At 41.7% G+C, this 15575-nt stretch overlaps 1 protein-coding gene across 1 annotated transcript in view; it reads left to right on the forward strand.

The window, feature by feature from the left end:
- The first annotated feature begins 4728 nt into the window (after nt 1–4728).
- The window catches only part of LOC102948091 (myosin heavy chain, skeletal muscle, adult-like), a 33487-nt gene continuing 22640 nt past the window's right edge, over nt 4729–15575 (forward strand). The window contains exons 1-15 of the mRNA XM_037913483.1: nt 4729–4932; nt 5018–5161; nt 5254–5410; nt 6809–6836; nt 6938–7046; nt 7149–7241; nt 9809–9872; nt 9968–10066; nt 10656–10759; nt 10838–10976; nt 11343–11461; nt 11560–11709; nt 12141–12311; nt 14694–15006; nt 15114–15181. Coding sequence (XP_037769411.1) covers nt 4729–4932; nt 5018–5161; nt 5254–5410; nt 6809–6836; nt 6938–7046; nt 7149–7241; nt 9809–9872; nt 9968–10066; nt 10656–10759; nt 10838–10976; nt 11343–11461; nt 11560–11709; nt 12141–12311; nt 14694–15006; nt 15114–15181 — 1962 coding nt within the window. The remainder of the gene's footprint in view (nt 4933–5017; nt 5162–5253; nt 5411–6808; nt 6837–6937; nt 7047–7148; nt 7242–9808; nt 9873–9967; nt 10067–10655; nt 10760–10837; nt 10977–11342; nt 11462–11559; nt 11710–12140; nt 12312–14693; nt 15007–15113; nt 15182–15575) is intronic.

The following is a 15575-nucleotide window of genomic DNA, read 5'->3' on the forward strand; positions in this document are numbered from 1 at the left end:
AAGGAATGGATGTAGGGCTCATGGGCGGGGAAGGTCATGCTGGTGGTGGTGGTGGGGACACCTGAGTGGGGAGAGGAGGGTCAGGCTGGAGGTGTGTGAGGCACAGCCATTGTCCATCTGTTCTGTGCTTCACGCCTGCCCTGTCTTCTAGCTTGGCTTTCCTATCCTGCAGGGGATGGGGGCGGGAAGCTGGCAGCAGGAGCTAGGAGTGGAATTTCCTGCTAGCTCCATGGCCAACCCAGGGGCTTAAGGGGTGGGTTGGGGGAAGAGGCCCATCCCCTGACCAATCAGGGTTTCAGGTCTTCACAGCACTGCTGCTGACATGTGGAGCAAGGGGCTTCTCACACACACATAGATCCAAAGGGGAGTCCAGGCTCACAGGGTTAGACTTTCTCCATCAAGTCAGACATGTCTAAACCCTTACATCTAAAACTGAAAATACTCTTGCATTGTGTAGCCTAGGTATGACCTCCTCAACTGTTCTCATGGACAGGCACTCACTTTGATAGCCTTATTTACAATATTTGGATCTATACTAATCCTTAACTCTTCTGAGTTTATTACAATGACAATAGTGTTAGACCCACTCAGCGAGTGTTTGAATTCATTCACTAATATCTAATTTTAAATGGTCAGGTTCAGTTTTTATTTTCTCTTTCAGTGCTAATCTGACTTAAGTGCACATGTCTTTTGGGGGATTGCCTCAATACGATGTATCATATCCCTAGTGCAACCCTGTCAATTAACACCTCATCATAGTCTCTGTCTTTTGTGTCCTATGCTGTAGACACGTTCTACCTCCGTTTGTAGACTGATCTTCAATCTAAGCAGCTCCCAGTTCCACTCTTCCACATTTTACTAAGTAGCATCTGTCCTTGAAGAGAGACACCAGTGCGCACAGTAGCTTTGCCACCTGGGCTCATTTTGTGCCTGCTGTATGAAAGAAGCTTCATTTCTATTTTATTTTACCATTAGCTAGTCACTAATAATTTTGTACAGACCTGCTGTGATTACGCAGTCACACGTATCTACTTGGAAGTGTTGCTTCCCCTGTTGTGTGCTGTGTGGATGGGGAGAAGGGTAAGAGAAGAGTTGCTCTGACATAGCGTGGGGATAGAGCAGAGGTCCAGCAATAACAGGGAGAGGGGTGGAGAGAGAGTGAGTTACTCTTTTCTTCCCCTGCCTAGCCTCTGTTAGGTCCTGGCAACAGTGGATCCTGCTGCTTATTTCACTCAGCCCCCAAGGCCTAACCAGGCAAGCGACTCACTTCAAGGTCAGACCCCAGTGGTAGTGCCGTCCTGTACACACTATGAGGCTTTTGGAGGAAGCAGCAGGGTGCATTCTTTTAGAAGGTGCCTTCATAGTTTTAGGTTTCAGAGTAACAGCCGTGTTAGTCTGTATTCGCAAAAAGAAAAGGAGTACTTGTGGCACCTTAGAGACTAACCAATTTATTTGAGCAGAGCTTTCGTGAGCTACAACTCACTTCATCGGATGAAGTGAGCTGTAGCTCACGAAAGCTCTGCTCAAATAAATTGGTTAGTCTCTAAGGTGCCACAAGTACTCCTTTTCTTTTCATAGTTTTAGCTGAGCTCAGTTTACAGGCATTTCACAAAAATACCGTAAGCACCACATTCAGCTTCAAGTGTGGATCTTGACATTAATTGAATTTTGCACTGCTCATAGTTATAGCTAATTTAATTTTGTTCTAAACCTAGCGGTGCATGGTCCTATGAGCTCTCAAGCCCCATTCCTATGTGCAGCATTTGATAATTGGCCAAGTGAGTAATGTGGGAGGTTTTTCTGAAACGTAGGGCCAAAGCACTGTAATACTGTACTAGATTTGATAGATAATTGTTCTGATCTTGTATGTGTTTGGTATTGGAACTATTTTAATAACCTAACAATTAATGAGCAGGAGAACAACTTGTTTATAGCTTGACAGGAATTAAAACCACTCAAGCGAGTCTGCCATTTTCTTAAAACTACAGCAGTACTCTCATGTTCTGTCTTCAAATTGCCCCTTTCTTATAGTATTAGTATTCTGAAGGATCAGTGCTACTCTCTAATCCTGCTCTCTAGATAGTATGCTCCTGCAATATGGCAAGCTTTCTTATGTGTGTATGTGTTTATGGGATTGTGTGAAGTTGTGAGTAAGTCTGCAAGGTATATGTGGTGGGGGGCAGAAGTGTTGGCTTGAGGGTGTATTAATACAAGGAGTTGTGTGTTTGTGTGTGTGCATGTAGGGATGGATGAGGTGTTTATGAGTGTTGGGTGTGGGGACTGGGTATATGTGATTTTGGTGTTTGGTGATTTGCCTGAGGGAGTTGTTTGTGTGGATTAACAGTGGGAGTGTAGATATGTGAGATGGAGGTTTAGGGAGTAGCTGTGTTTGTGTGTGTTAAGAGGAGATTATGTTATTATATGTTTGTGGATTAAGCATGTGTTTGAGGACTGTCTGTACCACTGCATGAGTCATCTTTATGCTTGAATCGATTTTCCTCTGGAAAGACAATACAAGGATAGGAGGAGAGGCAGCAGAAAGAATTTTGAATGATATGGTCCCTGTGTAACATCTCCATTAGTAAGTAACATGAGCTTTTAGGATGTGATACATTTCTATGGGCTGAGCTCTGTAACTCAAGTATTTGCTCTATTTACTTTAGAGATCACCAGGAATGTCTGGGGGGAAAGAACAAGGGAAAGAAAGGAGGTCCCAGCACAATGTCAGGGGCAGGAACACCTAGATTATGAGAGTTTCAAGGTTAAGGCCAGAAGGGTCTTAAAGCATTTCTTCATAAACTTCACAGCCGCCTTTGATGTGGATAAATATTATTATGGCACTTTTATAGCTAGAGGAATTGAGGCAAAGCAATACTAAATAATCTCCCCTAGGACATTCCAAGAGTCAGTGGAAAGCCAGCAATAGAATTTTGGAGCCTTGGATCCAGTTCTCTAGCTGACCATTAGGCCAGATTCCCTTGTCAAATTATTTATAGGAGATTAATTCATATAGCCGGTAAGACATCAAAAATTTCTAATTATATCTAGTCATGTCAAATGACAATTATGCCTTTAGTTAAGTATGCCACACAATACTTTGCCAGAGAAAGGTTAGCCAAAAATGCTTTGACTGAAGATCTGTTGCAGATGAAGATCAGACCCTATAAAAGCACCCCTGGGGAAAAATTTGCCTTGTCCTTGCACAGAAAGCTTCAAGGTAAGCGTACGGAGGGACCTGGGTTTGTGGAGAGGGGAAATTTCCCCTGCATTTCACGCATCCAGCTACATTCCTGAAGCCGCTAACACTAATTTCCATGAGGGATTGGATCTGTTAGCAGTGATTTTAAATCTGCTTTTCAAAGTGCCTATATATTTTCAATCGATCATTTGTCACTGGAGTTTCATGCAGCAATAAGAAGGGAATTTCTATTTCTATTTTACAGTACTGATCAGCTTCCAGACTGCATACTATCCACCTGGCATCACAAGAGGTAAGATCCTGATTTACTAATTCCAAGGGGATAGTAAGAGACTATCTAGGATGGGGTTTCTGTATAGCTGAATGGACAGTTGCTGTATCCCCCAGTATTTATGCCCAATGCATTACATATTGTGCTTGGGCTGTGCTGCCTATGGCGGTCAGGTTCTCCACGGTGACTGAACTTGAAGCCAGTGACTGCTGATGCTGGGCTGGCCAGTGCCCTGTCCTGGATCCTCACTTCTAACCAATCAGTTTGATCAGTTCTAGACTTTAGGTCTTTGATATGATTGTATCCAAGGTGACTAGAGCCCACCAGCTGAGAGAATATTGCAAAATCTTATTCTTTTTCCTCAGATATATGTATTATTGTAACGATCATTTTGTCAGGAATTTGCTGAACCAAATTTTATTGAAGAAGTTTGTCATGTGAACATACAAGTCATTTTGTAACATGTAGTACAAAGACCTCATTTTCAATACTGCGGAGAACTCAGCAGTTCCCTGTTGTTATAAATCCATAGTTTATTTAAGAGCCTAATAACGGGTTTAGAATTCCAACTCCTATTTTTGAAAATCTTGGCCTTAGTTATTTTTATAAATTATATTTCAGCACATTTACAATTGTACTAAGTGTTATAATAAATAATTAAAATTGCACAGTTGCAATTCATTAAAAAGTTGTGTTATCCATGGTTTTTATTGTTTGTTCACTTTTTTTTATCGTTTGAATTACTGAGTGCAAAATAGCAAGCGTCTCCTCCATAGATTTAGGCCCAGATTGTTAAACTATTGTTCTGCTCTGAAATGCCTAACCGAATTAGGAGCCAAACTCCAGCAAGCCAATGGCTCATCAGGCTGATGTAGTTAAGGCATGTTAGTTTCATAGCTAACAGTACACAAGGGAGCAATGCAGCAGCATCATGTCTGATTACCTTGAGGTACACCAACCCAATGGAACGGGGAACAGTCTGCAGCTAAGTGAACTCAAGGTGGTCTTTTACTGTGAAGCAGGCAAGATTTAAATCTTCAGGACTGTAGTTCAGAACCTTACTCATTCCTCACACCCATGAGGAGCCGTACTCCCACTGATTTTCAACAGATGCCTTACAATTTACCCCCACTAAACCATCCCAAGGGTAGAAAATGTCAGAGGTGTCCCAACTGATGCAGAATATTATTGATTCATCAGTCTAACATTTTCTCCCCAACAGAGCTCACTGCTGAGGTGCCCTAGATAAACCGCAGCCATGTCGTCGGATGCTGAGATGGCCGTCTTTGGGGTGGCAGCTCCTTTCCTACGAAAGTCGGAGAAGGAGAGAATTGAGGCCCAGAACAAGCCTTTCGATGCTAAGAATTCGGTCTTTGTGGTGCATCCTAAGGAATCCTTTGTGAAAAGCTCAATCCAGAGCCGGGAAGGAGGGAAGGTCACAGTCAAGACTGAAAAAGGAGAAGTGAGTGAAAACAAGGAGTAAGGAACAGCATTTTGTTCCTCCTCTGTTCTTAGCTGATAGAAATGGGTCTCTTCTTTCCTTCCAGACTTTGACTGTTAAGGAAGATCAAGTCTTCTCCATGAACCCTCCCAAATATGATAAAATCGAGGACATGGCAATGATGACCCATCTCCATGAACCTGGCGTCCTGTATAACCTCAAAGAGCGTTACGCAGCCTGGATGATCTATGTAAGTACAGGCTGAAGCCTTTCCTGGACTTCCAAACTAACAGCTACACTAAATCATGTGGAACCCCATAACGTTATCTCCCTTTCTTTCAGACCTACTCGGGTCTCTTCTGTGTCACTGTCAACCCCTACAAGTGGCTGCCGGTGTACAACCCAGAAGTTGTGACTGCCTACAGGGGCAAAAAGCGTCAAGAGGCCCCTCCCCACATCTTCTCCATCTCTGATGGCGCCTATCAGTTCATGTTAACTGGTGAGTGGCTCAACTCCTGAAAAGTGATTATAGAGTGAAAATTTCATATGAGGAATCACAGTGGCTGAATTTTAGCAGTATCAGGGGCATGCACTGGTGAGCAAATATCTGTGAACCTTATTTCCTTCACAGACATCATCAGTACCGGTGCAAATGACACATATTTTTGCACTTAGTTTTTCTAAAAATCAAACCCATAACATATAGCCAAAGACATTGAAAGTGCTAAGAATAGTGCTAGATAAAATGGTTCAGATGAAACAAGAATTAATCGAAACCTACATTGAAACTGACCAAAACTTTGTCCAGCACTTGAATCTAAACCTGACCCAAAATTTCACACAAATCCTTTTTGATATTCTGGAAAGTTTGGTTAATTTTTCTAAAAAAATAACTGTTCTTTGTTCCCAGGTTTCAATCAGGCCTAGAACAAAAGTGCAAAATGCTTTGATAAAATGTTGATCTCATGGTATTTCCAGCATAGCTGGATTCAGAAACTACTATGATCTCATGAAATTTCAGCTCCAAGAGGTTTGGATGAACTTGCGAACTTTTAGTTATCTTTTAGTTAAGAGTATTGTTTCTATAATCGTTTGCCCGTTTAAGTCACTTCTTCAGATTTCTGAATAATAAAATTTGATGAAAGGAAAATGTGTATAAGTTGGTCTCAAGTCCATGTGTCCTGTGGTTCTTTCAATCCATGTGAATTTAACTCAAAACCTAAATATCATGGAACGGATACATTGATTTTGAGAGACAGAGAGAGAGAGAGAGAGAGAGAGAGAGAGAACAGTTCATAAAAAAAATCAAAATTTTGAAGTAATTTCATTACAAAATGAAATGATTTTTAAAATATTTGTTTTGTTTTCTTCTTTTCACTTTTTTTCCTTTTACCACTGAATGCAGTAGAATGGATGATGCCCATAGCTTTATTTTATGTTCACATTTTCATTTTGTTTTTTCCTTTTCCCACTTTGTAACTTTTAGAAACTTCCTCAACTCTGGAAACTTACAGAATAGGTAAAATGAAGGGAAGGGTAAGACTAGTACTAAAATGAACAAAAGAGAAAAAGAAAACAGAAAAAAGTGACCAGAAACCCCCCGAACCCATTCTGGACATAATTCATTCTGTTGGCATTCAGTGACAAATAAGAAAACAAAAGGGAAAAAAAAAAGGTCTCCTAAAAACCCAAAAAGTCCCAATTCTGATTAAAAAAAAATCTCAAGAAATCGGAAGCTACTAAAGATAGTTTCTAGTTTTGAAAAAAGACTAGTTTTTGCTGAAAAATTTCAGATAAAAATTTTGACAGTCTCATATTTACTTCAAACACATTTCAGTTAGTTCAATATTACTCAGTAACTCTTTTAAAAGTCTTTTTGGTTCTGTCTCTTTCACAGATCGGGAGAATCAGTCGATCCTCATCACGTATGTATATTTCCTTGCCCTGGTTTTTGCTGGCTTTGCTGTGCACTGCAGGAAGAAACTCTTTGGTTATGTGTTCTCTGCTTCTCTGTTTGATTTTACAGTGGAGAGTCTGGTGCTGGAAAGACTGTGAACACAAAGCGTGTCATCCAGTACTTTGCAACAATTGCAGCTAGTGGGGAGAAGAAGAAGGAAGAGCCAGGCAAAATGCATGTGAGTTGGTCACTAAAGATGGGATTAAATGCTCTTTTCTGAAACTGCCACGTATATAATGTTTAAAACAACCTTAATTTGGCAATAATTGTTACTTTGTAGGGGACCCTTGAAGATCAAATCATCAGCGCCAACCCCCTGCTGGAGGCCTTTGGTAATGCCAAGACTGTGAGGAATGATAACTCCTCTCGTTTTGTAAGTCTTTTTGTCAGAAATGCTCTTAGTTCTAGGCAAACATGAGGGTACGGTGTCTGCCACGCACTCAAATGCAGTGATGGGACAATTTATGTTCATATAATTAGAATTTTTTTATCATGTCTTTACTGGTTTTCAAACAATGACAGATTAAACATACATATAAATAACAGAAATTATAGTAGAGAGACAAGGTGTATGAGGTAATATCTTTTATTGGACCAACTTCTGTTGATTAGAGAGAGAAGCTTTCCAGTCACACAGAGCTCTTCTTCAGGTCTCGGAAAGGTACTTTGAGTATCACAGCTAAATGCAAGGTGGAACAGATTGTTTAGTATAAGTAGTTAACACATATTGTAAGGACCCATTCAAGGTAGAGTAGCCCATTAATACCTCTGCAGTCATAGGAAAAAGTTGGGGGTTAGTGGGTTACAGATTGTTGTAATAAGCCATAAATCCATAGTTCAGTCCATGGTTTTTAGTGTCTAGCGGAGTGATGAATTTAAGCTCCCAGGCTCATCATTTGAAAGTGTTGTGCAGGTTTCCTTTGAGGATGAGCACTGAGAGGTCAGATATAGAGTGATCACCCTGTGAAAATTGTTCACTCACAGGTGATAGAGTGTTTTTGTCTTTTATCATTTTCCTGTGAGTGTTCATTTGACAGGTAGTGATTGTCTGGTTTCACCCACATAGTTGTTATTGGGGCAGTTAATGCACAGAGCTGGGGCAGCAGACCTCGAGCAAACAGCCCAATGACCACAAGATCTGTTAAGGTCTGAAGGCACCCAGCCAGGTTTATTGTCGACAAAGCACGGTATTGGTGCCCTATACTTGCTACAAGTACACTCAGTGCATATATGCCTGTGGCAATGGACGCAGCTCAGTTAATGGCAGGACTTTCCATTCCCCCCTAGACTGGCCAAAGACACTCCCTCTGAGACTCCATTTTATACACCAATACATACAAGTTACGTATTGCCCCTCTGACGTGGTTAGATACTGCCCTCTGACATAGCTACCCACCACCTTGTACCTGTTGGTTCAATCAAAACATCTCTGTCCATCATGCTGACATCCTGATGTTAACCTTAGGATGGGTCAGCATGTTCCTGTTATCTTGGTGAATGTGTTTGGTATCTAAGTGTTCTGGTACCACCTTCTGGAATGTGTTTGTGTGCATAGCCTGTGCGTAGCACTTCTTAGGAATGTGTGTTTCTGCAATGTGAGCCCTGTTCTTGCCAGATTCTGTAAGCACGGCCTGCCTCTAGCTCACAGCCTGACTTTGCTTGATATCCCCAAAGCTTTGACCACTACTTTAGCCCAGGCCTCAGGTCACATACCAGGCCTATGATATAAGGGCTTATGTCTCATGCTCTTTTCCTATTACAACCCCCAGTTCAAGTCCCACCACTGTTGGATGAGGAGAAGGGAACTGAACAGGACCTACCACCTCTCAGGGGAGAGCCCTAACCATTTAGCTTGGGGCTATTCTGATGTGGGGCTCCTTCAGTCTCTCCTGTTGAAGCTGTCTCATTCTGGATCAATAACTAAAGAGTCATTGGAGTGGGACCCTGGGTCTCCCCTCCTTTCATGTGAGTGCAGTAATCACCCAGCTATTGAGTCATTCTCATGCTTCTGCTCTCTGTGGCAGGAGGAAGCGAGAGAATGACTCTATAACCTGGTGGTTCGTGCACTCACCCGGGAGGTGGGAGACCCAGGATCCAGTCCCCTTGTTCTAGTGACTCTTTAATTTTATCCAGAGTGCAACAGTGACAACAGGAGAGACTGACGAAGCTCCATATCAGAAAAGGCCACAGCCCAGTGGTTAACATACTCACCTGAACGGAGGTACTTGTTCAAAACCCTTCTTCCCTCAGGAAGAGGGGGGTCTCCTACATCCCAGGTGAGCACCCTAACCACTGGGCTAAATATTATGAGGGAAGTCCTTCATCCCTGGCTGTTCTGTGTTAACTCAGCTGAGGGGCCTGATCCAGGAGGAGTCCTCTGAGCATGCCTGCAGGATCAGGCCCCATGCGATTTAGGCGGCTGAATGCTTGTCTTCCCAGGTACATCAATTGTTCTGGGGCTTAGGCAGGAGATTGACACCTATGGCTAGAGGGAGGCAGAACTGTGCACACCCAGAGGCAAGAACATAGATGTAGGGAACTTTTACTGAAAAAACCAAAGGTGTCAAGGGAGTTTAGGCACCGACAGGGTTCAGCAGGAGTTTTGTGTGTCACAGTGCTGATGAAACAAGGACTTAAGTGCCTAAAAAAGGGACTTAGGTGCCTGGGTACTTTTGTGCATTCAGGCCTTCCTTCCTCCCCTGCATGCAACTTATATGAACTGTACAATTTTGGCTATATTGATAACTATGGATGTTAATAATTTAGCATAGGTCTTTACCTAAATATTTAGCAGTGACATAGGCTAAAAATCTCACTACCTATTAAGCCTTGGCCCCTCTGAAGTAAAAGGCAAAACTCCCATTGTTTCAGTGGGGCCAGGATTTCATCCCTAGTCTGTCTCTGAGGGTTTAAACGAAATAACTTTTTTTTCCTTTAAAGGGTAAATTCATCAGAATCCACTTTGGTACCACAGGGAAACTGGCTTCTGCTGACATTGAAACATGTAAGGGACCACCCTTTAAGGGTCACAATTCTCTGTCTCTCTTTCTTTCTCATTGTGTTTTCTTGTGGCTAATTGTACTTTACCTGCCTTGCCAGATCTGCTGGAGAAATCTAGAGTCACTTTCCAGCTCAAGGCGGAAAGAAGCTACCACATATTTTATCAGATCATGTCCAACAAGAAGCCAGAACTAATTGGTAAGAAACATTTTAACTCTTTTGGTGGAACTGGTCACTGAGTAACACCAACTGATGAGCTTTGTTACATGGGCGATTATGGGCATGTCTACACTGCATTGTAAACCCAGGCTCAGACTCAGATTTGAGCCCAACCCCTCCTCTACAGTTCACGCTCAAATCTATCTGACTCGGGTCAGTAAGTGCTCAGGGCCAGGGTCCTAGGACCCACATGGGGTGGTAGGTCCAACCCTAAATCCTATTGTGATTGGGAACCAAGCTCCGTCATTTCGCAGTGTGGACCCTGCACAAGCCTGGGTCCCCAGAAGCAGAAGGTCAGACTCGGGTCTGCGAGCAGTATGGACGCATCAGCATGGTTCTGAGAACTGGGTCCATCAATTGTAAATCTGGGTTTACAATGCAGCATGATACATATGCGTAAGCTTAGAAACACTAAGTCTGTAGGCATGGGGCCCACAGACCAGGGTTTACAATGGTGTGTAGACATACCCTTAAAGCCCTGTGTTACCCTGAGGCAAGGTTTGGAATAAATATGTGACCAAAGACCAAACTGCAGCAGGTAAAAATTGAGATCTATTCTTATTTTCAGAGATGCTTCTGATTTCCACCAACCCATATGACTTCCCCTTTGTGAGTCAAGGTGAGATCACTGTAGCCAGCATCGATGACCAGGAAGAACTCATGGCCACAGATGTGAGTCACACATGATAATTATTATGTGAAGTATTAACTTTACTAGATAAGATCTTTACTTTACTATTCTGTTGACAGAGCGCCATTGATATCTTGGGCTTCAGTTCTGAGGAAAAAACAGCCATTTACAAGCTGACAGGGGCAGTACTGCACTATGGGAACATGAAATTCAAGCAGAAGCAGCGTGAGGAACAGGCAGAGCCAGATGGCACAGAAGGTATTAGCAGCAATTACACTCTCAATAATGCAAGCAATAAATCAATCCATAGAAGGTGAATTATGTCAAAATATCAAGCTTTAGCTTTCAGTTCTGGTTGAGGAGTCTCTTTTAAAACTATCCTTTATTTTTAGGTGCTTAGGGGTACATTTTCAAAGGCACTGGATGCTTAACTCTCACTGACTTTCAAAAAAGCCTAATTTTGAATTTCATGTCTTTTATGCCTATAAAATCTCTACGATAAGATTACATTAATAGAATTGCATTAATAGAACATTTAACATTACATTTGCTTTTGAGAGAATATCACATACACCACATTCTATATTTGTCCAATAATTGATTCCTCTGACTGTGCCCTTTTAGTGGCTGACAAAGCAGCCTACCTGATGAATCTGAACTCAGCTGACCTGCTCAAAGCTCTGTGTTGCCCCCGAGTCAAGGTTGGGAATGAATATGTGACCAAAGGTCAAACTGTGCAGCAGGTAACAATTGGTGATCTAGAACTCCTGGTTTGAATTAACACACCAGGTTTCTTTCTCTGCTTTATATGGTAACACCAGTCCTTCTCCCACTGTTTTAGGTGCACAATGCGGTGGGTGCTCTGGCAAAGGCGGTCTATGAGAAGATGTTTCTCTGGATGGTCATTCGTATCAACCAGCAGCTGGATACCAAGCAGCCCAGACAGTACTTCATTGGTGTCCTGGACATTGCTGGCTTTGAGATCTTTGATGTAAGGAGCAGGGATTTGACAGCAGGTTCCTGGAAGGGACACTGAGGGGGTGTGAAAATTCAGAGAAATATGACTAGAAACAAGCATGGCCTTGATCTGAAAGCATAGAAATTCCGGTGTGGGCAGGCACTGAAAATGTTGAAATGTCCCAGGAGATATGATAGTATAGTAAATAATTATCTTACTATTGACTTCAGAGGATAATAAGAGCTCTCCTGGGAACAATGAATTCAAGGTCTTTTTGCTCTCCCATATTCATGCACAAACCCCACTGAGGGAATTGCACACAGGGCCTGAGCTGGTGGCGCCCTGTCATTTACGTTTACACTGGGAAGCCCACTTTAGGATTAGAAGTGCCACCACAGCTTGACAGTTGCTGTTACATCTTTAACGTCTTTAATACACCTGCGCTTCTCTTTCCCTTTGTGTAGTACAACAGCCTGGAGCAGCTGTGCATCAACTTCACCAATGAGAAACTGCAACAGTTTTTCAACCACCACATGTTTGTGCTGGAGCAGGAGGAGTACAAGAAGGAAGGGATTGAATGGACATTCATTGACTTTGGGATGGACCTGGCTGCCTGCATTGAGCTCATTGAGAAGGTATCTTGTCAATTCAAGTGCCTGATTCATTTGAGAATTCTTTAGTTGCTGGGGGTCGTATTAAATTTTAGAGGGACTCTTCCCTGCTCAGGTCGATACATTCGGCCTTAGTTATTAAAAATACCTTGGCCCACAATTGAATATATTTTGGGGTAAAAACATTAGTCATAGAATCGTAGAACTTTAGGGCTGAGAGGGACCTCGAGATGTCATCTAGTACAGCTCCCTGCACTGAGGCAGGACCAATGATGGGAATTACATAGCCTCCCCTGGAAGCCTATTCCAGAGTTTAACTACCTTTATAGTTAAAAAGTTTTCCCTAATATCTAACCTAAATCTCCCTTGTTGCAAACTAAACCCATTACTTCTTGTCCTACCTTCAGTGTACATGGAGAAGTATTGATCAGCATCCTTTCTGTAACAGCCCTTAACATATTTGAAGATTGGTTTCAGTTTTCCTCTTTATCTTCTTTTCTGAAGGCTAAACATGTGAGATTTTCCAAACCTTTCATCATTATTGTTGCTTTCCTCTGGACTCTCTCCAATTTGTCCATATGTTTCTTAAAGTGTGGTGCCCAGAAGTGGGCCTCCAGCTAAAGTCTCACCATGCTGAACAGAGTGGCATAGACAATAGACAATTACTTCCCACTTAAGATACTCCTATTTTACTTACGATACTCCTGTGTCGTACATATGACATCCCAGAATATTAGCCTTTTTTGCAACTGCATTATGTTGTTGACTTACATTCAATTTGTGTTCCATTATAACCTCCAGATTCTTTTCAGCAGTACTACTGCCTAGCCAGTTATTCCCCATTTTTTAATTGTGCATTTGATTTTTAATTCCTAATTGGAGTATTTTGCACCTGTCTTTATTGAATTTCATTTTGTTGATTCCAGACCAGGTCTCCAATTTGTCAAGGTAATTTTTTGTTCTAATCCTGTCATCCAAAGTGCTAGCAACCCCTCCCAGCTTGGTGTCATCCACTAATTTTATAAGCATACTATACACGCCATTATCCAAGTTATTAATGCAAATATTGAGTAGTACCAGACCCAGGACTGACACCTATGGGAGCCCACTAGATACATACTCCCAGTTTGACAAGGAACAATTGATAACTATTCTTTGAAAATGGTTGTTCAACCAGTTTTGCATCCATCTTATAGTCATTTCATCTAGACCACTTTTCGCTAGTTTGTTTATGAGAATGTCAGGTGGGATAATGTCAAAACCTTACTAAAATTAAGATATATCCTGTCTATAGTTTCCTTGCGATCCACTAGGCCAGTAACCCTGTCAAAGAGGGAAATGAGGTTGGTTTGGCATGATGGTTTTTGACAAATCCATATTGGCTATTTCTCATTACCCTTCTATCTTCTAGGTGCTTACAAATTGATTGTTTAATAATTTGTTCTAGTATCTTTCCAGGTGTTGAAGTTAGGCTGACAGTTCAGCAATTCCCCAGGTCCTCTTTGGTCCCCTTTTTAAGATGGGTTGTATGTTTATCCTTCTCCAGAATGGAAAGATGACCTAAATTACCTTATAACAGGACCCTTTTCAGAAACCTGGACACAGTTTCCAATTTAAAGCATGCTTCTGTATTCTTTAGTACTGAAAGAATTCATTCTTCAAAGCAAACCATGGAGAAATCTGAAAAAGAAGTATATTTTGGTTTCTTGATATTATTGCCTCAGTAACATGAAGATTATATCAGTATGATAACTTCATTAAAAGAATGTTCTACATTTGTGCTCTACAGGCCCTCAGTCATATCCAGTTAATCATTTCCTGGGTAGATTGGTGAGGAAGGCAGAAATATAATATTCTGATCACTTTGACATCATCTTCAACAGTTGTAGCTAAGAAATTTTGTGCATGGTGAATATAGAAAATGGAAAAATACAATTCTGGGCAAATATGTTCTCTCTCTCTAATATATACATCTTCTGAGTGCAACAATGGGGAGGTGGTGGTTTTGAATGTAGGGCACATAGAATTCAGAACATTTGCTGAAAGTCTACAGTTCTGGAGAACAACAGGCTCTTTTAGCAAGATATCTCCATGTTCTGTGAGCTCATTTGGCTAAGGACTTTTATGTAAACATGACAATACTGTTGCACCTGTCAAAATGTTTGGTACAAAAAAATAAAATTTCCATGAGCCATTACTTTACATTCAAAGCTGAAATAGATGAAATTCAGCTTGTTTAATCTCCCAGTTTGTCAGGAGATGTACTTAGAGTACATCCTTTTCTCACCTGTTTCTCAAACTCTGGACATTGTCAGTCTTCTGACCAAGAGATGGCCACATTGTCCAGGATGGCACTTTGTAATCAATCTTTCCCTCTTTCTACTTATTTGTTGCTGTTTCTTTCAGCCAATGGGTATTTTCTCCATCCTGGAAGAGGAGTGCATGTTCCCCAAGGCAACTGATATGTCTTTCAAGAATAAGCTCTATGACCAGCATCTTGGCAAGTCCAACAACTTCCAGAAGCCCAAGCCTGTCAAAGGAAAGGCTGAGGCCCACTTCTCCCTGGTGCACTATGCTGGCACTGTGGACTACAACATCACTGGCTGGCTCGAGAAGAACAAAGATCCCCTGAATGAAACTGTCATTGGGCTGTACCAGAAATCGTCAATGAAAACACTGGCTTTTCTCTTTGCCTCGTATGGTGGAGATGCAGGTATTTGTATTCATCCACAATATCCAATATAGACAGAAATACTTCTTCTAGAATCACAAATGGGAACATAAAAAATCTAAAACATGTTTTCTTTCTCTTCCATTGTGCAGAAGTCGGTGGTGGCAAGAAGGGAGGCAAGAAGAAGGGTTCTTCTTTTCAGACCGTTTCTGCTCTTTTCAGGGTACAGTACAGTGTTCATGATCATGTTGTCTGTGAAGACAATGAGAAATCTCACTTTAAATCTGAAAAGGTTATTTTCCAGCTGGCTCAGTTGTGGTAAAAGCCCCTTGATTCTTATGGGAAGTTAACCTGCTGTATCTCCATTTCATTGAGTGCAGAGTCTGTCCTTTTCTCCCTCCCCCAGGATGATATAAAAAACAATGATGTTAAACAAAAGTAGTTTCTAAGACATGCTGCTAGGAGATTGTTACAGGCCCTCCTTGCACCAGCTCTGGATTCAGGGCTGTATATGGCCCTGTAATGGGGTTCACTTCCCCCATCTGCTTAAGAGTATCAGCTGTGTTAGTCTGTATCCGCAAAAAGAACAGGAGTACTTGTGGCACCTTAGAGATTAA

Source organism: Chelonia mydas, chromosome 14 (genome assembly GCF_015237465.2).
Source record: "Chelonia mydas isolate rCheMyd1 chromosome 14, rCheMyd1.pri.v2, whole genome shotgun sequence".
NCBI lineage: Eukaryota > Metazoa > Chordata > Testudines > Cheloniidae > Chelonia > Chelonia mydas.